A 22,966-nucleotide genomic window follows, 5' to 3' on the forward strand; every position below is an offset into this window, starting at 1 on the left:
CAGCTTTAAGATACGACGCAAGCGGCCGGCGCAATGTGGCTCGTTATTTCCTGAATAGGGTTTGACATCAACGACTCAGAAGAGGCAGCAAGAATGGTCGTTTATCTTTCGACAATTGACGGTACAAAGCCATGGATTCCGGCACAGATCGCCAGTCTGCAAACGGAAAGGTAAGTTTCAGCGTTTTAAATAATAGTTTAAGGGAAGAAAGCGTACGTGGGAGAAGAGGGGGGGGGGGGGGCAGGAGGGGGAGTAGCACGAATAGACTGTCTTCCTGCACGAGATACCGGAAAAGGGTGATGCATATTCAACTTGCTATCACACATCGACCAGGTTTGCTACGAGGACGAACGAGGTTATTCATTTTAACCGTAACAATAGGAAAAAAGTATCGTTCCATGGAACCTGCGGTACAACAAAAAACACCATTTATATAAGAAATGAGCATCGATTGACAAGGCGCCTGTTGCAGCCGCACGCGATCAGAAGGGGAACGCTAGAAGTTTGTGCAAGAGTTCGAAACGGTTAACGCAATGGGGGCAGCCGGTGCCGTTCAGACTGATTTCGCGCAGATCATCCAACCGTGTTCATGACTTCAACACAATCCGGCGCCGGTGACACTTCACTGGAGATGACTAGAGGAGATAATGGATCAATACTTGCACCAGGGTACTTGCAGGCTACGGTCGAAGACCAACGCCAGCTTGATGACCCTTCGCTTCGTCGCCGCTGTCCTCGGTATGGTCAATAACATCCGCGTTGAGGTCAACAAACTTCGTCTTACGCCGCTTGTTGGGCCGCCCGTCCTGCTCGTTAGACGAGGACGACGAAGGCACCGGGGAACACCTAGCAGATGATGAGGCTTTACCAGCTAGGACGTCATCCTTCGGCGATGCCGACGGCGTCCAGGAGCCGTCCTTGCGGAAAACGACGCTGACGCAGGCAGCGGGCGCCTCCTCGACAATCTGCATGAAAAGTTGGTCTACGACCAGCGACGAGAACTCGGCCCGCCGACCACACACGGGACACATCCATGTGGGCTGCGCCTCGTTGACCTGCAAGTAGCTCGGTGCGTCGAAGCACTGAATGTGTTTGCACCCGAGAGCCCGGCACGGGACCGTCATTCGCTTCTTGCTCAGCGGGCACGTGAGAGAAGCGTGAAAACTCGTCAACGCGATGTCGTCGCCATAGCTTGCTCGCGCCTGCACTGTCTTCTTGATGAGCTCTCTGGTCTGGGTCATGCTCGGCGCATTTTTCTGTTGCAGTTCGCGAAGAATCGTGGCCGCCGATTGCTTCCGAACCAGGAACACGCCGACGACGTACTTCCGGTCCCGTTCGTGTCGCCAGCTCAGCGAAAGCTTGTTTTTCACGCCAGGATTCAGAAAGCAGGCGGAGACTATGTTGACGGGCAGACATACGCGTGCGGTCGCACCACCGGGCGCCTGTACAGAAATCGGCGCAGGCAGTGCGCAGGCCTGATCGTTCACCTTCACTTTCAAATCGGCTGGATAACTGTCCTCCAGTTCGCCGCGTCCGTCGTCTAAGCACAAACGGAAGTGAACCTGCGTCCCGAGCTCCGAACGCGTCACTGTGTTACGCGGAAACGACGTGAAGATTTCGTTCACATGATGCGGCAAGAACTGGAAGTGAAGGCACACGTTGAAGTGAAAGCACACGTTGAAGCGGGAGCGTCTGCCGCTCTTGAGGGGCGTCGGCGGGAGCAGTGCGGCCAGGACATCGTAGAACGGTTGCCTCTTGAAGTAGACGAGCGGATATGCCGATTGTGACCCCTTACGGGACCCCTTACGGGACCGCTTACGCGACCGCTTGCGGGACGCCCTCGACGAGCCGCGCGAACTCATCGTGAATGCACGCAGTTGTCCTAAATGTTTTGACTGGTTCTGAGACACAGTGGGCGGCTGGGGACGCAGCGTCGTCGTCTTTGCAACTGATCCGCGCAATTGGCCACGCGTGGCATCGCAATCGACGTGACAGCATGCATCGACGCGCCATCTACCGACACGCTGCTACCTGCGGTGCGCATGCGCGTCCAGTCGTATCAGGTGGCCTCTCATGTCGCTCTGTCTGACGGGGTACGGCGCTCGTAGCCGAAACGACAACTGTGAGTCGCTTTCTTTGCTCCATCGAATCTGCGCCGTTCTTTTACGTATATAGGCTCCGTGCAGACATAACTCCGCTGCCCGAGCGAAGCCGTCCCTAGCGGCAAGAAGCGCAGATTTGGCGGGATGCTCGCAATTAGGTGAAATCGAGGAACTATGCCTTTTAGGACGACTATACGAGGGCGGTCCGATAAGTACTTAGCCTTCAAAAGAAAAACGAAAATTTTGGAATGGTGTCGATTTATTTCTCAACATAGTCCCCTTTCAACTCTATACACTTGATCCAGCGATCCTACAACTTCTTGATCCCGTCAGAAAAATACGTTTTCTCCTGAGCTGCAAAGTAGGCTTCTGTGGCGGCGATAACTTCTTCATTCGACTCAAATTTTTGTCCGGCGAGTGATTTTTTCAAGTTGGGAAACAAGAAGAAATCACTCGGGGCCAAATCTGGAAAATACGCTGGATGGGGCACCATTTCGAAGCCTAGTTCGACCAACTTAGCCATGGCGACGGCGCAGGTGTGAGCTGGCGCATTGTCATGGTGGAAGAGCACCTTTTTCTTCACCAAATGTCGCCGTTTTTTTCGCAATTCGGCGTCGAATCAGCCCAGTAATTCAGCGTAGTAGGGTCCTGTCACCGTTTTGCCCTTCTCAAGGTAGTTGACAAAGATCCCACCTTGAGAATCCTAGAAAATGGTGGCCATCACCTTTCCGGCCAATGCGACAGTCTTCGCCTTCTTCGGAGCAGGTTTTCCGTGTGCAGTCCACTGTTTCGACTGTTCTTTGGTCTCTGGTGTGTACCAGTGGATCCATGTTTCGTCGACGCTCACAAAACGACGCAAGAACTCCTTCGGATTATTCTTAAACAGCTTCAAACACTGCTCTGAAATGGCCTCACGGACGCGCTTGTTGTCCGGAGTGAGCAAATGCGGCACCCATCGCGCCGACAGCTTTCTCATGCCCAAAATTTCATGCAGGATATGACCCACGCGGTCTTTTGAGATGCCTACTGTCTCAGCTATCTCGCACACCTTCAGTCGGCGGTCTGCCAATACGAGGTCGTGGATTTTTGCCACGTTATCGGCCGTGGTAGCCGTTTGCGGGGCCGCTGGGCGAGGCTCATCAAAAACCGACGTGCGACCATGTTTAAACTCATCGAACCAATTTTTTACGGTTGCCATCGAAGGAGAAGACTCACCGTAGACGGCATCCAGTTGCTCTTTGATTTCGCTGCACGATTTCTCTTCCAAAAACAAAAATTGAATCACCGACCGATATTGCTCTTTTTCCATTTTTAACGGACACATGAACATCGCCTGCTTCCTCAAGCGGCCAAAACAAAACCGCGAGCCCGATTCGACTGGACCTTCGCATGTGTCCCTCTAAGGGAGCGTACTTAACGTCAGTATATGTCTCATGCGATAGAGTCGCGCTCTCGCGGTGAGGCTAAGTACTTATCGGACCGCCCTCGTACTTTTCGTGCTTTTTGCGCTTGGCCAGTGACCAGAGCGACGGTCCGTCCGCGTTATCAACGCGATCAGTCAGCCGCATGTGGTGGACGATAAGAACAATATAGCATAAGCCAAGCATCGCTCCGCGATTGCACCCCTGCTCGCTCCACGCTCCCGCTGCGACGGCGCGAGCTATTTTCACGGGAAGTTCGTTTTGTGTCGGTTGCGCTACTCGTAGGAATGGTGAACTCCAGGAATAATTGCTGCGTTGTTGGGTGCAATAACACCTACAGGAATTTTCCTGGCACGCGTTTATACCAGTTTCCATTTAGAGAAGTCGGCGCAGCAAATGCAGTGCCATGGCCGTTCGATGGAAAGTGTTCTTTTTTTTTTCATTCAGTGGCCGTGACAGTGCAATTGCTGGTATCGCTAGTTTCAAGCTACCGCTGAGTTCGCTGCCGCGTTAGCCCGAAGGCGATAAGCTGTGATTGTTTAGTGAGCGAGGCGGCCCGCGTTACACGTGCGCAGTTTCGCTCAACGGGCTCGTCACCTCCGTTGTCTTCCCCCAGCTCATGCATCTTATGTTGCCGCGTTCGCCTAAGTGTACACGAGGTCTGGCGAAAAGAAGCACACGCGCTAACGCTACGTTCTCTGATAGCTGCTAATAATTTGACGTCTTTTGAAAGGAAACGGGAAAGGAAACGCCTCAAGCGATGCACCAAAGCACGGCGCAGTGGCTTGCCGCCGCCTGCGTCGTCTGCTCCCTTATCCCGCCAAATCTGCTGCCGTCACCGCTTTGGCGCTGAAGGCAGCGCGCGACTGTGGCGGCTCCTAACGTATGCACGGTGCCCATAGTGGCTGCGGCGGGGCCGGTTCAAGCGTTGGGCGCGCGTCGTTTTTTACACCAGTTAATTAGCCTAACTGAGCATAGCAAGCCTCGTATAACCTGATGAAGCCAATCATACAAAATTAAGTTTTCTCAGCCCAGCCTGCCTTTGTCGCGTTTAGCCAATGTCATCATTCGGGGCCGAAAATCAAGGTCCTCCCAAGATGTTGCATGGGGCTTGGACCTCTGGTGTATGGCTTGCGCCAATCGCCGGTATGAAAGAGTCAAGGGCCTTCTCCAATCAATGAACAAGAAGCTTTAATGGTGTGTTTAAACAAAGATTACGATATTTCCAAACGAACAGAACAGTTATCTTCAAAACAAAAGCGAACCAGTTATACATTCCACAATTATTGGGAATAAGTGCAGCATGTATGGAAGTTCAAATTGTAGAGACAATGAGCAATGTCAGATGGAGGACCAAACAGCAAGAGCTGAACCAATAATTAGAGTCCGCGGTCCACTAAGTTCAAGCGATTGACACACGTAACCGGGCGCAGCAGAGTCCTTCAACACCGGCGCCCTGCATGGGTGACCCTCGAAGCTGGCGAGATGGATCGGCAGCAGCTCCACGATGACTGGAGGTGTTGGGCCGCTGCGTTATGTCCCATGAGTTGCCCAGCGTGAATCTCTTCTCCGGAGCAGAGCAGACTGTCGAAGTGTAGGATCAGGCTGTCCTAGATGCGAAGCATCTTGTGGCGGAGTTCAAACCGGTGGTGTGCGGCGTGACCACACTTACTGCGCATGCGCAAACCCTCTCCACACACCTCCCCTCCCCCTCTCCACTTAACCTCTCCACTTCCCCTCTCCTCTCCCCCTCTCCACTTCTGAAGCCCGACATGCCGAAACGCTGCTTCGCATCGCCTCATGGTCCCCTTTAGCGGGAGATGGTGTGATATTTTTATACGCTTCTCTGGGCGCCGGTCTTCCAGTGTGGTTTCGATGAATCCTTGAAACGGTCACGTACGCACTGGTTGCAGCCGTGGTTCACACTTCACTTTCAGTGACCTCCACGGTTGAGCAATTAACTCACACACAAAACACCAGTCACGTATACGTACAGCTGCCCAAATCTCTAACTAACGTACGCGAGCGCTGACTATTTTGTGCGTCAGCTCCGTACGACGGAGCCAAGTTGCAAACAGGACGAGAGCAAGCGCATGCCCACGAAGCGCGCTCAGCTGGCCCCATCGTCTGCTTGGTTGTTCCTTCGTGAGAACGTCACCCTGCATTAACTCACTTGAGACGAACAGGCAGCGCGTCTTGCTCGTATCTCATATTCCGAAGAGCAGAAAGCAACCGAGAAAATGAAATCCGCAAATACGTCACACGCCCTCGCGCATGAGTTAAGCTGGCAAACGTCGATCGTTCATTTGTTATCTGGCGACGCAAATGCGTTTTTTTTTTTGTTCTTACTCTCTCCCTGTTTGCAACTTGGCTCCGTCGTACGGCGCTGACGCACAAAAAAAAGTGGGCGCTCGAGCACGATAGTTAAAGATTTGGGCGGCTGTACACGGTCTAACACGTAGCTCGGATACAACGTCCTGTGGTTCAGACTCTGCTGTCGGTCGCCTTCACGTCGAGCAGTTCAATAATACACAGAACAAAAACCCGTGATCAGACACGTAGCTCGGATGCTACGTTCTGTGGTTCATATTCTGCAGGCGGTCACCTTTCCGAGCGAACAGTTTTAAAATTACACAAGACACGAGCCACTGTAGTTCTTATACAGTCAAGCCTTGTTAGGAAATAGAGGTATCATATTGTTACGGTAGGTCCAATCCAGTCAAGCAGCAGCAGCGACAGCATAGATGGATGAAGAAGAGGAGAACGACGCGCAGTACCGACACGCATTTGCCGTCCATCCCCTGTAAATAAACCTCTATTTAACTTCGTTTACGAGTCCCGTAACAATATTTTCTACGGCAAACACTAAATGGTGCACGTGCGCTCACGGCACAGCATTCTTGGAGAATTACAAGCACGTTCGCCCTTGAGGCCAGTGGAAAAATACAAACAGAAACAAAAAGGCGATCGGCTTCACGAGCGAGCAGTTTTGAAATTACACAAGACAAGATCCACTACAGTTCTTATACGGTCCAGCCATGTTAGGGCATAGAGGTATCATATTTCCTACGGCTAGCGCTATAGCACACACTAAGTGGTGCCCGTACGCCCGCGGCACACCACTGCTAGAGGAGAATTAGAGTACGTTCGCCCCGGGGGGGGGGGGGGGGGGGAGGGGTTCGACCGTACTTTATGTATGTTCGTGCGTTCGTGTGTATTAGTGCGTGGATATATATGCAAGCACAATTGAAAAAAATTTGGGAGGGGGGGGGGTGTTTAACCTCCTCCCCCCCTCCCCCTTGGCTATGCCCCTGGCGCCAGTGGAAAAAAAAAACACCTCTTCATCGCACACCTTAAGACATTCTGCGCAAGAAATGTTAAGCCTATGCGACTTTTGTGACAGCCAAGGTAAACTTAGATGAGCCTAGTTAAGCCATTGTAAGTGTAGCCGAAACTAATCAAACCTAGTTGAGCATGGTATCACCTAATAAAGCCAAGCATAAGTAGGTTTAATTAAGCTGATTCTAATTAAGCCTAGCCCAGCTTGCTGTTTTCATGTTAAGCCAAGTTAAGATTAGATGAGCCCAGATGAGTCGAGGTAAGTATAGCCAAATCTAATTAGGCGTAGTTGATCATGGTATCCCTTAATTTAGCCGAGAATAATCAGCCTAAATAAGGCAAACCTAAACGCAGCCATTTAATCCAAGTCGAATTCCCCATGAGCCCAGAGAAGCCGAGCCCAGAAGATACTAATTACTCATTACCGACTCCACATTAATTAAATCCGTTAGGTATTGTTAGTGTTAATTAAGAAAATACTATTTATGCCTGATTAATTAGCTTGAGATTCAGCCAAACACGCTAGATACTGGAGTTTCACGTGACATAATTATACTAATTATGCACAACTAAGCTAATCAGGCGGCGCCAAGTTAAGTATAGGTAAATTTGATTAGGCAGAGTTGATCATGGCATCGCCTGACTAATCGGAGCACAATTAGGTCCTGTTGAGCCATATATGAATAAACCCAATTAATAAAGTGATTGAACTCTAATTCCCCATGAACTAAGAGAATCCAAGCTCAGAAAGATAATTAGTTCTGACCGAGCCGAGTCTCATTAAGGTAAATAAATCTACTTAGCGCTAAGAGTAATTACAATCATCACTGATCAGTGTGTGTGACATCAAACTAAGCCTACCCGAGGTACTCTAGTTGATGTCGCAGAGTTATACAAATTACTCCTAATTGAGACACCTGTCGCCGCATAGGACGCTCTTGGCAGTAAAGGTGTTTCATAGAGTAATTATTCACGTAAATCTACACAGCGCAAGCAGGCTGTAAAATTCTATTTTTCTTTTATCAGAAGATGTCCAGCAAGGTAAATAACGAAAATGAAAAGCGGGAATTCTTGAAATCCGCGCACGACACGCAATATCGATAGCACAAACAGCATGCGTGCACGTGGTGCGGCAAACAGATTCGAATACGGGACCAAAAGCTCTCGGGATAGCGTTCGGACGCTGCCGACTTCGGTACGCGTGTGACCATAGATAAGCCGCGAACTCGTTCGTGCGGCAAGCACCATCCGTATTCAAGGAGCTTTAAAGCACGACGCAAGCGGCCGGCGCTTTGTGCCGTATTTACTCGAAAGTAACGCGTTTTTCTCTCTCAGATTTTTGCTAGCTGAAGTCGACCTTCGCGTTACAATCGAATACCGAAATGGATGCAACAAAAAGTCGCCCCTCGCGTTACGTTCGTAGTTTTATTTCTTCTTACTGGACGCAATGAAAAGTCCCACCTCTTGCGTTACAATCGAGTAAATACGGGTATTCCCTGAATAGGGTTTGACATGAACGGCTCGGAAGAGGCAGCAAAAATAGTCGTTTATCCTTCGACAATTGATGATACAAAAATATGGATTCCCGCACACGTCGCCAGTCTGCAAACTAAAAAAATCAGTTGCAGTGTGCAAACAAAAGTTGGAAGAAAAAGCGTGGCAGAGGGAGGGAGGGGGCGGAGTGGGAGTGGTTAGCACAATAAACTTTCTCTTGCTGCAGGAGATACAGGAAGCAGGTGATACATATTCAGCTTGCTATCATATGTCGGCTCGTTTTGTCGACGAGAACGAGGCTATTCAGAATATTAGTACCAATACGGGGAAAAAATGTACCGCTCCTTTGAACCTTGCTGTCCGACAAAAGCACCACTTATATAACAAATGAACGTCGAAGGGTTCTACCACACAATTGACAAGGCGCCTGTTGCAGCCGCACGAGATAAGGAGGGCCACGCTAGAAGTTTGCGGAAGAGTTCGAAACAATTAACGCAGTGGGGGCAGCTGGTGCCGTTCAGAAAATGACTTTGGGCACGTCGAATCCATCAGTGTTTATGACTTCAACACACTCCGACGCCGGTGACATCACTGGAGACGACTAGAGGAGAGAATGGATCAGTATTTGCACCAGGGTCATACCCAGGACCTGCTGACTCCGGCTGAAGACCAACGCCAGCTACGCGGCCCTTCGCTTCGTCGAAGCTGTCCTTGGTAAAGTCAGTAACGTCCATCGTAAGGTCAACAGCATCCACGGTGACATCAGCAAACTGCGTCTTACACCGTTTGTTGGGCCGCCTGTCCAGCTCGTTAGACGAGGGTGACGAAGGCCCCTGCGAGCTCCTAGCAGATGACGAGGCTTGACCAGCTCTGACGTCGTGCTTCGACGACGTCCACGGTGTCCAGGAGCCGTCCTTGCGGAAAACGACGCTGACGCAGTCAGCGGGTGCCTCCTCGACAATCTGCATGAAAAGTTGATCTACGACCAGCGACGAGAACTCGGCCCGCTGACCACACACGGGACACATCCATGTGGGCTGCGCCTCGTTGACCTGCAAGTAGCTCGGTGCATCGAAACAATGAACGTGCTCGCACCCGAGCGCACGGCACGGGACGCTCATCCGCTTCTTGCTCAGCGGGCACGTGAGAGAAACGTGAAGACCCGTCACCGCGATGTCGTCGCCATCGCTTGCTCGCTCCTGCACTGTCTTCTTGACGAGCTCTCTGGTATGGGTGATGCTCGGCGCATTCTTCTGCTGCAGTTCACGAAGAATCGTGGCCGCGGATTGCCTCCGAACCAGGAACACGCCGACGAAGTACTTGCCGCCCAGTTCGCGCTGCCAGCTCAGCGAAAGCTTGTTTTTCACGCCAGGATACAAAAAGCAGGCGGAGACTATGTTGACAGGCAGGCATACGCGTGCGGTCGCACCGCCGGACGCCTTTACAGGGATCGACGCCGGTAGTGCGCAGGCCTGACCGTTCACCTTGACTTTCAAATCGGCCGGGTAGTTGTCCTCCAGTTCGCCGAGCCCGTCGTCTGAGCACAAACGGAGGTGAACCTGCGCCCCGAACTCGGAACCCCTCACTCTGTTACGCAGCAACGACGCGAAGATTTGCTTCGCGTGATGCTGCGTGAACTTGAAGTGAAGACACACGTGACACGGCAAGGGTCTGCCGCTGTTGAGGGGCGTCGGCGGGATAAGCGCGGCCAGGACATCGTAGAACGGTTGCCTCTTGAAGTAGTCGGGCGGATGTCCCGGACGCGACCGCTTACGGGACGCCATCGACGAGCCCTGTGTACTCATTGCGAACGCACGCAGTTGTCCTCGAAGTTTTGACTGGTTTGGAGACACGTGGGCGGCTAGGGACGCAGCGTCGTTGTCTTTGCAACGGCTCCGCGCAATCGGCTACGTGGAGATCGACGATGCTGTGGCCAGATAGTCGGCGCGTTAGGGAGCCTACATGACCGCCAACGGCCGGTCATATAGGCTCCCTACGGCGCGTGTACCCATAGGTCGGCAAAAAATGTTGAGCTCACTCAGACTCACTCATGAAACATATCATACCCTTAGGGCTCACTCGGACTCAAACTCACCAAACTTTTCCTCATCCGGACTCACTCGAACTCAGACTCACTATAATTTTTCTCAACCGGACTCACTCGGACTCAGACTCACCGAAATATATTTCACCCGGACTCACTCAGACTCAGACTCACGGCTCGATCTGAGTCTGAGTGAGTCTGAGTGAGTTGACTCATGAGTCCGCTAGCCTATAATTAGCCTTTTTCGACCATAATGCCAATGCTCTTTAACGCCAATATCTCGCATAATCGGTGCGCTACTTAGCGCATTTTGATCTCGTACCTTCAAACACGAGTTATCTGAGTTTGTAGTTCAATAAGGGTCTTTTTATTGAAAGAGATGATTCACACGTGATATTTTGATCAGTAACTTCCCGTGAAGAAGTTTGCCGGGGTAGGTGAAGGCACCTCCTCCCCTTCTCCCTCCTCAACTCATGCCTCTGATCAATAAATATTGAGCTGACGTATGAACGGTAGCGCGTTGAATTATGTGGGAGTATACGTGAGTATAAACGTGAGCCGACATAAGGCTGATAGTGATGCTGAACTTGAGTAGATAAGGCCATAGGTCGGCAAAAAATGTGGAGCTCACTCAGACTCACTCATGCAACATATTTTGCCCATAGGGCTCACTCGGACTCACACTCACCAAAATTTTCCTCATCCGGACTCACCCGGACTCAGACTAACCAAAATTTTTCCCAACCGAACTCACTCGGACTCAGACTCACAAAAATTTTACTCACCCGGACTCACTCAGACTCAGACTCACGTCTCGATATGAGTCTGAGTGAGTCTGAGTGAGTCGACTCATGAGTGAGTTCGCCGACCTATGCGTGTACCTACAGCGCCGCTCGCCAGCTTCGTCATAAATGGTGCGCTTTTTTTTTGTTATCACTCTTTTCCTTTCACATGGCTGCGTATACCACGCCCTATCCTTTCACTGCGCGCATTCGCGTCTCGCTGATATAGCATGTACTGATAGTGCGGTAATAGCAACGATTCAATTGACCTGTGACGTCAGAATCCGAGTACCTTAAGAAGAAACTTTAAATTCAATGAAAATTTACACGAAGTTCATTCGAGTAAGGCTTTAGCGTACACAAGGCGTCAAGCCATACGGTTGCCTGCAGTTATCATAGGAAACTGGTTCGGCGCCGAGTGTTACAGTCATTACAGTGCTCGGCTGCTAGACCCGATCCTGGCTGTGGCCGCCGCATTTTCCAGAGGCCCGAAATTCCAGAGGCCCGTGTACTCTGCGATGTCAGCGCACGCTGAAGAGCACCCGATGATCGGAATTTCCGGAGCCCTTCACTACACGGCATGCCCCGTAATCATATCGTGGTTTCAGCACGTGAAACCCGAGCATTAGTTATTGCATTTGGTTGGTTTACGGCATTTAACGTGCCCAAAGCGACTCAGACTATACGACCAAAGCAGTATCGCTCGTGTGCTCGTGCGACTTCTGTGCTTTCTGTTTAGTTGTTCGCACTACATTAGAAGGCGAGCCGCTTGTCATTATAATGGCATATGTGCAACAAGACTGCAGAGAAACCTCAGACGCGAGCGTTGGCAATGTTTCGTCACTATGCGCATACCGACACTTCGCCTTTTGTCAAACCGCGTAACAATAATGATAATAATAATTTGTGGAGTTCTACGATCCAAAACCACGATATGATTATGAGGCGCGCCGTAGTGGAGGGCTCCGAAAATTTAGACCGTATAGTGTTCTTTAACGTGCACTGACATCGCACAGTGCACGGACCTCTAGCGTTTCGCCTCCATCGAAATGTGAGTGCCGCGGCCAGGACCGAGACCGCGACATTGGTATCTGCAGCCGGGCACCGTAACACCTATAACACCGCGGCGGACGTCAAACCGCGTGTGATCTCGGATTTTCGTAGTTTTACTGGGCTCAGTCTCGCAAGACTCCACAGGTGGGTATGGAATGGGGAAGCCCCGGCACCGAGTACAGCAGGTGCGAGCGTTAAGCGGAAACTCTGTTCCGCGAAATGGAGCACGTGAAAGAGAGAAAGAGAAAATAGAGAGAAATAAAGGGAATCAATACATAAAAAGATAGAAAGACATGGAATATGGGAAAAACAGAAAGAGAAAGAAAGAAAATGGAGAGAAACAATGAAAGAGAGGGAAAGAAGCAGAGAGAGGAAGGGAAGAAAGAGAAATAAAGAGAAAGAAACATATACAAAACAGGGATACAAGGAATAAAGAGAAGAAAGAAATAAATAAATTACGAGAAACAAGGACGCCCACCCAGCTCCGTTCTTCCTTCAGGCTTGGCACCATTAGTGCTAAGCTGCCATATTTTTTTCTTTCTGTCTCGTGGTCCCTACACTTTTGACGCGAACTGTACGTGTCCAAGGCTGTTTGATAGGGAAGAATAAGAGGGAGACGGTTGCCCCGTCATTTGAATCCAGCACTTCTGAAAGAATTCGACACGCCAGCCAAAATGGGAGACGACGAATCGACATGCCGCGTGATAACCGTGGAGCATGGGTACGATTTCCGTATTACCGAGGCCTGGCGCAGCGTTTGGGTTTCTTTCTTTAGAAGAAGTGTTGTGCAAGAAAGGCTTTTTGTCTGGGGTAATTGTTACATCGTTTCTTCTTCACTGCGTCACGTCCGTCTCGGAAGCGTTTATGCCACGTCACTTTTTTTGTGAATGGTTGGCTCGAGCGCGAATGATTGCCCGTCACGCCGTGGAATTTCCGCGATTGACGTATAGTCGATTTTACGTAAGACATATGGGCGCCGTCACCTTGGGCTGTAAAACGAACGTTTTTTTTTTTTTTAGTTTTGTATCTCGTGACGGGAATTGATGACGTCAGGAAAGGTCGAATGGAGCAACCCAACCGTCTTCACGGGTATGCGTCCACCGCAGCACTGTTCGTTTAGCTATTGGCAAGGTTAAAAGCCCAACATGGCGGCACCGAAACCCATCCGTAAAATAGTCTATAGCAGAAGACTCAATCTGACCTCATCTAGCGGGCCGCAGTCACGAAATTTAGTCTTGCTAGGGCCGGGATAGTGAAGGTGGGATGGAGGGGGGGGGGGGGGGAGAGAGAGATGTTGAACAATATGTGACCTAACGTGGTCCTTTGAAAGAACGTCTTTCCCATGTCTCATACATGGGTCATTTCTGAAGGGGAATTGACGTCAGGTTTCGAGAAACATATCGATACGGATTTCCACAAAGACTAAGATCTTCCGAATGTAGTTTTGGTTCCACGGTGATGTCTCAACTCGTAGCGATCGCATGGGGTACCTCGCGAACGAAAATGCTTGAAACCAGACCCGTCTCTGTAGCTTACCCGGACATAGCGTTATTAATCGCAATAGGCGAAAAAATAATGCGAGTAAAATTTATCCACAAGTCACAAAACGTTATTCCTCGTGAAGCCGCGGACCGCGTGTTTGAGACTCCTGATCTATAGCAAAACGTTTTTTTTAGTTGTTTCGATAGCCGCACTTGCTCCTTTTCGAGTTTTTTAGAGTGCCGGCTACGGCGAAAGCGGCTGCGCAATGCAAACGAACGTCTCTTGCACGCCGGTACATTCTCAACAAGATTGTGGAACCTGCAGCCTCACAGTTCGTCGGCCCATAAAGTCGTACGAGCCCCTCTGCAACTTGCAAGGGTTTGTGTGCGCTAAAGTCTTACTCGAATGAACTTCGTGCAAAATTTCTTCAAATTTAAAGCTTCTTTTTATGTTACTCGGATTCCGACGTCACAGGTCCATTGAATCGTTGCTATTACCGCACTATCGGTACATGCTATATCAGCGAGAAGCGAATGCGCGTAGCGAAAGGAAAGGGCACGGTATACGCAGCGATGTGAAAGGAAAAGAGTGATAGCTCAAAAAAGCGCACCATTTACGAAGAAGCTGGCGAGCGGCGATGTAAGGTATACGCGGCGACTATCTGGCCACAGCATCGTCAATCTCGCGTGGCCGATTCCGTGTCTCCAAACCAGTCAAAACTTCGAGGACAACTGCGTCCGTTCACGATGAGTTCGCAGGGCTCGTCGATGGCGTCCCGTAAGCGGTCGCGTCCGGGACATCCGCCCGTCTACTTCAAGAGGCAACCGTTCTACGATGTCCTGGCCACGCTTCTCCCACCGACGCCCCTCAATAGCGGCAGACCCTTGCCGTGCAACGTGTGTCTTCACTTCCAGTTCTCGCAGCATCACGCGAAGGAAATCTTCGCGCAGGTTCACCTCCGTTTGTGCCGACGGGCTCGGCGAACTGGTGGACAGCTACCCGGCCGATTTGAAAGTCAAGGTGAACGATCAGGCCTGCGCATTGCCGGCGTCGATTCCTGTAAAGGCGTCCGGCGGTGCGACCGCACGCGTGTGCCTGCCCGTCGACATAGTCTCCGCCTGCTTTCTGTATTCTGGCGTGAAAAACAAGCTTTCGCTGAGCTGGCTGCGCGAACTGGGCCCCAAGTACTTCGTCGGCGTGTTCCTGGTTCGGAGGCAATCCGCGGCCACGATTCTTCGCGAACTGCAGCATAAGAATGCGCCGAGCATCACCCATACCAGAGAGCTGGTCAAGAAGACACTGCAGGAACGAGCAAGCGATGGCGACGACATTGAGGTGACGAGTCTTCACGTTTCTATCATGTGCCCGCTGAGCAAGAAGCGCATGAGAGTCCCGTGCTGCGCGCTCGGGTGCGAGCACGTTCATTGCTTCGACGCACCGAGCTACTTGCAGGTCAACGAGGCGCAGCCCACATGGATGTGTCCCGTGTGTCGTCGGCCGGCCGAGTTCTCGTCGCTGGTCGTAGACCAACTTTTCATGCAGATTGTTGAGGAGGCGCCCGCTGACTGCGTCAGCGTCGTTTTCCGCAAGGACGGCTCCTGGACACCGTGGACGTCGTCGAAGCACGACGTCCCAGCTGGTCAAGCCTCGTCATCTGCTAGGAGCTCGCAGGGGCCTTCGTCATCCTCGTCTAACGAGCTGGACGGGCGGCCCAACAAACGGTGTAAGACGCAGTTTGTTGACCTCACCGTGGATGTTATTGACCTCACGATGGACGTTTGTGACCTTACCAAGGTCAGCTTCGACGGAGCGAAGGGCCGCGTAGCTGGCGTTGGTCTGCAGCCGTAGTCAGCAGGTCCTGGGTATGACCCTGGTGCAAGTACTGATCCATTCCCTCCTCGTGTCGTGTCCAATCCACCGGTGTCGGAGTGGGTTGAAGTCTTGAACTCTGATGGATTCGACCTGCCCAAAATCATTTTCTGAACGGCACCAGCTGCCCCCACTGCGTTAATTGTTTCGAACTCTTCCGCAAACTTCTAGCGCGGCCCCCCTTATCTCGTGCGGCTGCAACAGGCGCCTTGTCAATTGTGTGGTAGTACCCGTCGACGTTCATGTGTTATATAAGTGGTGCTTTTGTCGGACCGAGGTTCAAAGGCGCGGTAAATTTTTTTTTCAACCTATTGGTACGATTATTCTGAATAGCCTCGTTCTCGTCGACAAAACGAGCCGACATCCGTTAGCAAGCTGAATATGTATCACCTGCTTCCTGTATCTCCTGCAGCCAGAAATTGTTATTTATTTTTATGATTATTTTAATATTATTTTTAGTATTTTATTATTATTATTATTATTATTATTATTATTATTATTATTATTATTATTATTATTATTATTATTATTATTATTATTTTTTATTTATTATTAACCCATTATTTTTACTAGAAAACATTTTAGTACTCTCGAGGCTTTAGCGGCCAACACCTGTTATAAGCTTCGTGATTGGTCTACCAAGAACAAATTAATGTTAAATGAATCAAAAACAAGATGTGTCCTTTTCCGAGCTTTCGGCATATCCCTGCAGGTACCAAATTGTTACCCTAGGCCCATACAAAATTGCAGTGACCAAATCAATTAAGACGCTTGGAGTTGTTTTTAATGAATATATATCCTGGAATGGAGCATACACACCATATTAGCTTAAAGTTGAGACGCGTGGTTGGCACTTTAAATCGTTGTCGACGTCTTTTGCCCGTTACTATAAAGCGACTTATATATCAGGCTCTTTTCCACGCCCACTTGAACTACTGCGCTTTAGTTTGGGCAAACACTACGTCGACAAATTTAAATAAGCTAAAAAGACTTCAAAAAAGAGCGATCAGGACAATAGGAAAAAAAACATACCATACCTTGAGCACACAGGACAACATTTTGTTAAACATAAAATTGTTATGGCTAACGACATATACAAATTCAGGTTGTTACAATCCTACATTAGCGCAAACAGAGGGAAACTCGACGCATTTCTGACACTTGCAAATCTTGAACATACTCAAAACATTTACTTTTATCGATATAAACCCCCGTGGAAAATTCCGTTATCTCGCACCAATTACGGCACCCAAAGGCTTAGCCACATGTTACCAACTATAGTCAATTCATATAAGCAGCAAGACATAAAAATCGACAAATTAAACACTATCGATGTACGAACAGTATTTTCGTAGGTTTGCATGGTTTACATAGGCAACTCTGTATTGCTTTGCATCAGTTTTTTATTTTACCTTTTTTGTGTACCTCATTGTGTACCTTTCTTATGTACAAAACCGATGATACACGCTCTACGAATTATTGTGTTCATGTGTTTATGAAATATTCCTTTTTGTTTGTATACCTTGGCCTGTCATTTACTTCGACTTTTGCTTGTATTATTACTTGCTTTATTTTATTTATTTTTTCATTCTGTTCTTGTATTTTGTTTTTACCCTGTCATTGCTGACGCAGGGTGGACGGTGCTTAGTCAAGCTGCAATAACTGCAGCTTTTTTGCCGTCCCCTCATTTTTCGCCATTGTATCTGTTTTGGTGAAAAATAAACACTGATGATGATGATTATGATGATGTGTATTCGTGCTGCCCCCTCCCCCCTACGCTTTTTCTTTCAACTTTTGTATAAACTCGGCAACGGACTTTTTTAGTTTGCGTATTGACGATGTGTGCCAGAATCCATGATTTTGTATCGTCAATTGTCAAAGGATGAACGACTATTTTTGCTGCCTCTTCCGAGTCGTTGATGTCAAACCCTATTCAGGAAATACCCGTATTTACTCGATTGTAACGAGACCACGACTGTAACGCGAAGGGTGAATTTTCATTGTGTCCATTTCGGTATTCGATTGTAATGCGAGGGTCGACTTCAGGTAGCGCAAATCTGAGAAACAAAAAAAAAAGGTGTTACATTCGAGTAAATACGGCACGATGCGCCGGCCGCTTGCGTCGTGTTTTAAAGCTCCTTGAATACGGATGGTAATTGCCGCACGAACGAGTTCGCGGCTTATCTTTGGTCACATGCGTACCGAAGTCGGCAGTGTCCGGACGCTATCCCGAGAGCTGTTGGTCCCGTATTGGAATCTGTTTGCCGCACCACGTGCGCGCATGCGGTTTCTGCTATCGATACTGTGTCGTGCGCGGGTTTCAAGAATTCCCGCTTTTCATTTTCGTTATTTACCTTGCTGCACATCTTCTGATAAAAGAGAAATAGAATTTTACAGCCTGCTTGCGCTGTGTAAATTTACGTGAATAATTACTCTCTATGAAACACCTTTACTGCCAAGAGCGTCCTATGCGGAAACAGATGTCTCAATTAGACTTAACTAGGCATATTTTGCATAGTTCTGCGACATCAGACTCGAGTACCTCGGGTAGGCTTTGTTCGATGTCACACACACTGATCAGTCGTGATTGTAATTATTGTTAGCGCTAATTTGATTTATTTAACTTAATGAGACTCGGCTGGGTCAGGATTAATTATCTTTCTGAGCTTGGATTCTCTGAGCTCATGGGGAATTCGGGTTCAATCCCTTTAATTAAATGGGTTTAATTATATATGGCTTAATTGGATCTAATTGGCTTCGATTAGTTAGGCGATGCCATAATCAACTATGCTTAATCAAGTTTATCTATACTTACCTTGGCGCCTCCTAATTAGCTTGATTATGCATAATTAGTGTAATTGTCACGTTAAACTCCAGTATCTAGGGTGTCTGGTTGAATCTTAGCCTAATTAATCAGGTATAAATAGTAATCTCTTTAATTAGCCCTAATACCTAACGAACGTAATTACTGTTGAGTCGGTAATGAGTAATTAGTATCTTCCTGGGCTCGGCTTCTCTGGGCTCATGGGGAATTCGACTTGGATTAATTGGCTACGATTAGGTTTGCCTTATTTAGGCTAATTATGCTCGGCTAAATTAAGGGATACCATGATCAACTATGCCTAATTAGATTTCGCTATACTTACCTTGACTCATCTGGGCTCATTTAAGCTTAACTTGGCTTAACAAGAAAACAGCAAGCTGGACTAGGCTTAATTAGAATCAGCTTAATTAAACCTACTTATGCTTGGCTTTATTAGGTGATACCATGCTCAACTAGGTTTCATTAGTTTCGGCTACACTTACGTTGGCTTAACTAGGCTCATAAGTTTAACTTGGCTGTCACAAAAGTCGCATAGGCTTAACATTTCTTGCGCATAATGTCCTAAGGTGTGCCATGAAAAGGTGTTTTTTTTTTCACTGGCGCCAGGGGCGTAGCCAAGGGTGGTGGTGTGGGGGGGGTTCAACCCCCCCCCCCCCAAAAAAATGTTTTTTCAATTGTGCTTGCGTATATATCCACGCACTAATACAAACAAACGAACGCACGAACATACATAAAGTACGGTCGAATCCCTTTCCCCCCAACCCCCGAAAAATATTTCTGGCTACGCCCCTGACTGGCGAGAAGGGCGAACGTACTCTAATTCTCCTCTAGCAGTGGTGTGCCACGGGCGTACGGGCACCACGTAGTGTGTGCTATAGCGCTAGCCGTAGGAAATATGATACCTCTATGCCCTAACATGGCTGGACCGTATAAGAACTGTAGTGGATCTTGTCTTGTGTAATTTCAAAACTGCTCGCTCGTGAAGCCAATCACCTTTTTGTTTGTTTGTTTGTTTCTTTCTTTCTTTCTTTCTTTCTTTGCTTGTTTGTTTACCTTTTCCACTGGCCTCAAGGGCGAACGTGCTTGTAATTCTTCTCCAAGAATGCTGTGCCGTGAGCGCACGTGCACCATTTAGTGTTTGCCGTAGAAAATATTGTTACGGGACTCGTAAACGAAGTTATATAGAGGTTTATTTACAGGGGACGGACGGCAAATGCGTGTCGGTACTGCGCGTCGTTCTCCTCTTCTTCATCCATCTATGCTGTCGCTGCTGCTGCTTGACTGGATTGGACCTACCGTAACAATATGATACCTCTATTTCCTAACAAGGCTTGACTGTATAAGAACTACAGTGGCTCGTGTCTTGTGTAATTTTAAAACTGTTCGCTCGGAAAGGTGACCGCCTGCAGGATATGAACCACAGAACGTAGCATCCGAGCTACGTGTCTGATCACGGGTTTTTGTTTTGTGTATTATTGAACTGCTCGCCGTGAAGGCGACCGACAGCAGAGTCTGAACCACAGGACGTTGTATCCGAGCTACGTGTTAGACCGTGTACAGCAGCCCAAATCTTTTAACTATCGTGCGCGAGCGCCCACTTTTCTTGTGCGTCAGCGCCGTACGACGGAGCCAAGTTGCAAACAGGGAGAGAGTAAGAACCAAAAAAAAAAAAAACGCATTTGCGTCGCCAGATAACAAATGAACGATCGACATTTGTCAGCTTAACTCATGCGCGAGGGCGTGTGACGTATTTCCGGATTTCATTTTCTCGGTTGCTTTCTGCTCTTCGGAATACGCATGTGACCATAGATAAGCCGCGAACTCGTTCGTGCGGCAAGCACAATCCGTATTCAAGGAGCTTTAATACACGACGCAAGCGGCCGGCGCATTGCGCCGTATTTACTCGAATGTAACACGTTCTTTTTTTTTGTTTCTCAGATTTGCGCTACCTGAAGTCGACCCTCGCATTACAATCGAATACCGAAATGGGCGCAATTAATATTCACCCTTCGCGTTACAGTCGTGGTCTCGTTACAATCCAGTAAATACGGGTATTTCCTGAATAGGGTTTGACATCAACGACTCGGAAGAGGCCGAAAAAATAGTCGTTTAATTATCCTTCGACAACTGACGATACAAAAGCATGGATTCTGGCACACATCGCCAGTACGCAAACTAAAAAAGTCCGTGGCCGAGTTTATACAAAAGTTGAAAGAAAAAGCGTAGGGGGGGGGGGGGTGGAGGTGGTAGCACGAATACACATCTCTTGCTGCAGGAGATACAGGAAGCACGTGATACATATTCATCTTGCTATCGGATGTCGGCTTCAACTTCAACTTCAACGCACTCCGACGCCGGTGGACTGGACACGATTAGAGGAGGGAATGGATCAGTACTTGCACCAGGGTCATACCCAGGACCTGCTGACTCCGGCTGAAGACCAACGCCAGCTACGTCACCACTGTCCTCGGTAAGGTCAATAACATCCACGTTGAGGTCAACAAACGGCGTCTTACACCGTTTGTTGGGCCGCCCGTCCATCTCGTTAGACGAGGATGACGAAGGCCCCTGCGAGCTCCTAGCAGATGACGAGGCTTGACCAGCTGGGACGTCGTGCTTCGACGACGTCCACGGTGTCCAGGAGCCGTCCTTGCGGAAAACGACGCTGACGCAGTCAGCGGGCGCCTCCTCAACAATCTGCATGAAAAGTTGGTCTACGACCAGCGACGAGAACTCGGCCGGCCGACCACACACGGGACACATCCATGTGGGCTGCGCCTCGTTGACCTGCAAGTAGCTCGGTGCGTCGAAGCAATGAACGTGCTCGCACCCGAGCGCGCGGCACGGGACGCTCATGCGCTTCTTGCTCAGCGGGCACGTGATAGAAACGTGTAAACTCGTCACCTCAATGTCGTCGCCATCGCTTGCTCGTTCCTGCAGTGTCTTCTTGACCAGCTCTTTGGTATGGGTCACGCTCGCCGCATTCTTCTGCTGCAGTTCGCGAAGAATCGTGGCCGCGGATTGCCTCCGAACCAGGAACACGCCGACGAAGTACTTGCGGCCCAGTTCGCGCAGCCAGCTCAGCGAAAGCTTGTTTTCCACGCCAGGATACAGAAAGCAGGCGGAGACTATGTCGACGGGCAGGCACACGCGTGCGGTCGCACCGCCGGACGCCTTTACAGGAATCGACGCCGGCAATGCGCAGGCCTGATCGTTCACCTTTACTTTCAAATCGGCCGGGTAGCTGTCCACCAGCTCGCCGAGCCCGTCGTCTGAGCACAAACGAAGGTGAACCTGCGCGAAGATTTCCTTCGCGAAGATTTCCTTCGCGTGATGCTGCGAGAACTGGAAGCGAAGACACACGTTGCACGGCAAGGGTCTGCCGCTATTGAGGGGCGTCGGTGGGAGAAGCGTGGCCAGGACATCGTAGAACGGTTGCCTCTTGAAGTAGCCGGGCGGATATCCCGGACGCGACCGCTTACGGGACGCCATCGACGAGCCCTGCGAACACATCGTGAACGCACGCAGTTGTCCTCGAAGTTTTGACTGGTTTGGAGACACGTGGGCGGCTAGGGATGCAGCGTCGTTGTCTTTGCAAGGGCTCCGCGCACTGTCGGCTACGTGGAGATCGACGATGCTGTGGCCAGATAGTCGGCGCGTATACCCTACAGCGCCGCTCGCCCGCTTCTTCGTAAATGGTGCGCTTTTTTGAGCTATCACTCTGTTCCTTTCACATCGCTGCGTATACCGCGCCCTTTCCTTTCGCTGCGCGCATTCGCTTCTCGCTGATATAGCATGTACTGATAGTGCGGTAATAGCAACGATTCAATTGACCTGTGACTTCGGAATCCGAGTACCGTAAAAAGAAGCTTTAAATTTGAAGAAATTTTGCACGAAGTTCATTCGAGTAAGACTTTAGCGCACACAAGGCGTCAGGCCATACGGTTGCCTGCAGGTATCACAGGAAACTGTATGACCAATGTATTGGTTCGCCGCCGAGTGTTACAATGGTTACAGTGGTCGGCTGCTATAGACCCGATCCTAGCTGTGGCGGTCGCATTTCAACGTAGGCGAAATGCCAGAGGCCCGTGTGCTCTGCGATGTCAGCGCACGCTGAAGAGCGCCAGAAGATCGGAATTTCCGGAGCTCTTCACTACACGGCGTGCCCTATAATCATATCGTGGCTTCGGCACGTAAAACCTGAGCATTCATTAGTGAAGTTGGTCGGTTTACGGCGTTTAAGGTGCCCAAAGCGACTCAGGCTATATGATCAAAGCAGTACCGCTCGTATGAGAAGAAACGTGTTTGCCTCTAAGAGTGCGTGTGCGACTTCTGTGCTTTCTGTTCTTCGCACTACATTAAGAGGCGAGCCGCTTGCCTTTGTAATGGCATATGTGCAGCAAGACTGCAGAGAAACCTCAGACGCGGGCATCGGCAATGTTTCGTCACTATGCGTATACCGACACTTCGCCTTTTGTCAAACCGCGTAATAATAACAATAAAAATAATAATTTGTTGAGTTTTATGATCCAAAACCACGATATGATTATGAGGCA

General features: G+C 49.5%; 1 protein-coding gene across 3 annotated transcripts; it reads right to left on the bottom strand.

The window, feature by feature from the left end:
* Nucleotides 1-674: 674 nt before the first annotated feature.
* On the bottom strand, nt 675-22,008 carry LOC119404759 (E3 SUMO-protein ligase PIAS1). Of its 3 annotated transcripts, none has more exons than XM_049419010.1 (2): nt 21,198-22,008; nt 675-1,055 (listed from the first exon to the last, which is right to left on the bottom strand). In XM_049419010.1, exons 1-2 carry the CDS (start codon nt 21,921-21,923, stop codon nt 681-683), a joined length of 1,101 nt encoding a protein of 366 aa, XP_049274967.1. In that variant the 5' UTR covers nt 21,924-22,008; the 3' UTR covers nt 675-680. The 3 variants fall into 3 exon arrangements, with proteins under 3 accessions (XP_049274967.1, XP_049274966.1, XP_049274965.1); XM_049419009.1 differs by lacking the exon at nt 21,198-22,008 and adding an exon at nt 9,841-10,306 and having other exon boundaries at nt 675-1,487; XM_049419008.1 differs by lacking the exon at nt 21,198-22,008 and adding an exon at nt 9,409-10,306.
* Between the last annotated feature and the right edge of the window lie 958 nt (nt 22,009-22,966).

The sequence above is a fragment of the Rhipicephalus sanguineus genome, chromosome 9 (assembly GCF_013339695.2).
Source record: "Rhipicephalus sanguineus isolate Rsan-2018 chromosome 9, BIME_Rsan_1.4, whole genome shotgun sequence".
In the NCBI taxonomy this organism is placed as follows: Eukaryota; Metazoa; Arthropoda; class Arachnida; order Ixodida; family Ixodidae; genus Rhipicephalus; species Rhipicephalus sanguineus.

Excerpts from the sequence above, each read along its gene's own strand:
- LOC119404759 (XM_049419009.1), bottom strand. The coding sequence starts at position 10,161 with ATGAGTACACAGGGCTCGTCGATGGCGTCCCGTAAGCGGTCGCGTCCG. Across the intron at positions 1,488-9,840 it reads CGGCCGATTTGAAAGTCAAG|GTGAACGATCAGGCCTGCGC; the intron begins GTGAACGGTCAG and ends TTGAAAGTGAAG.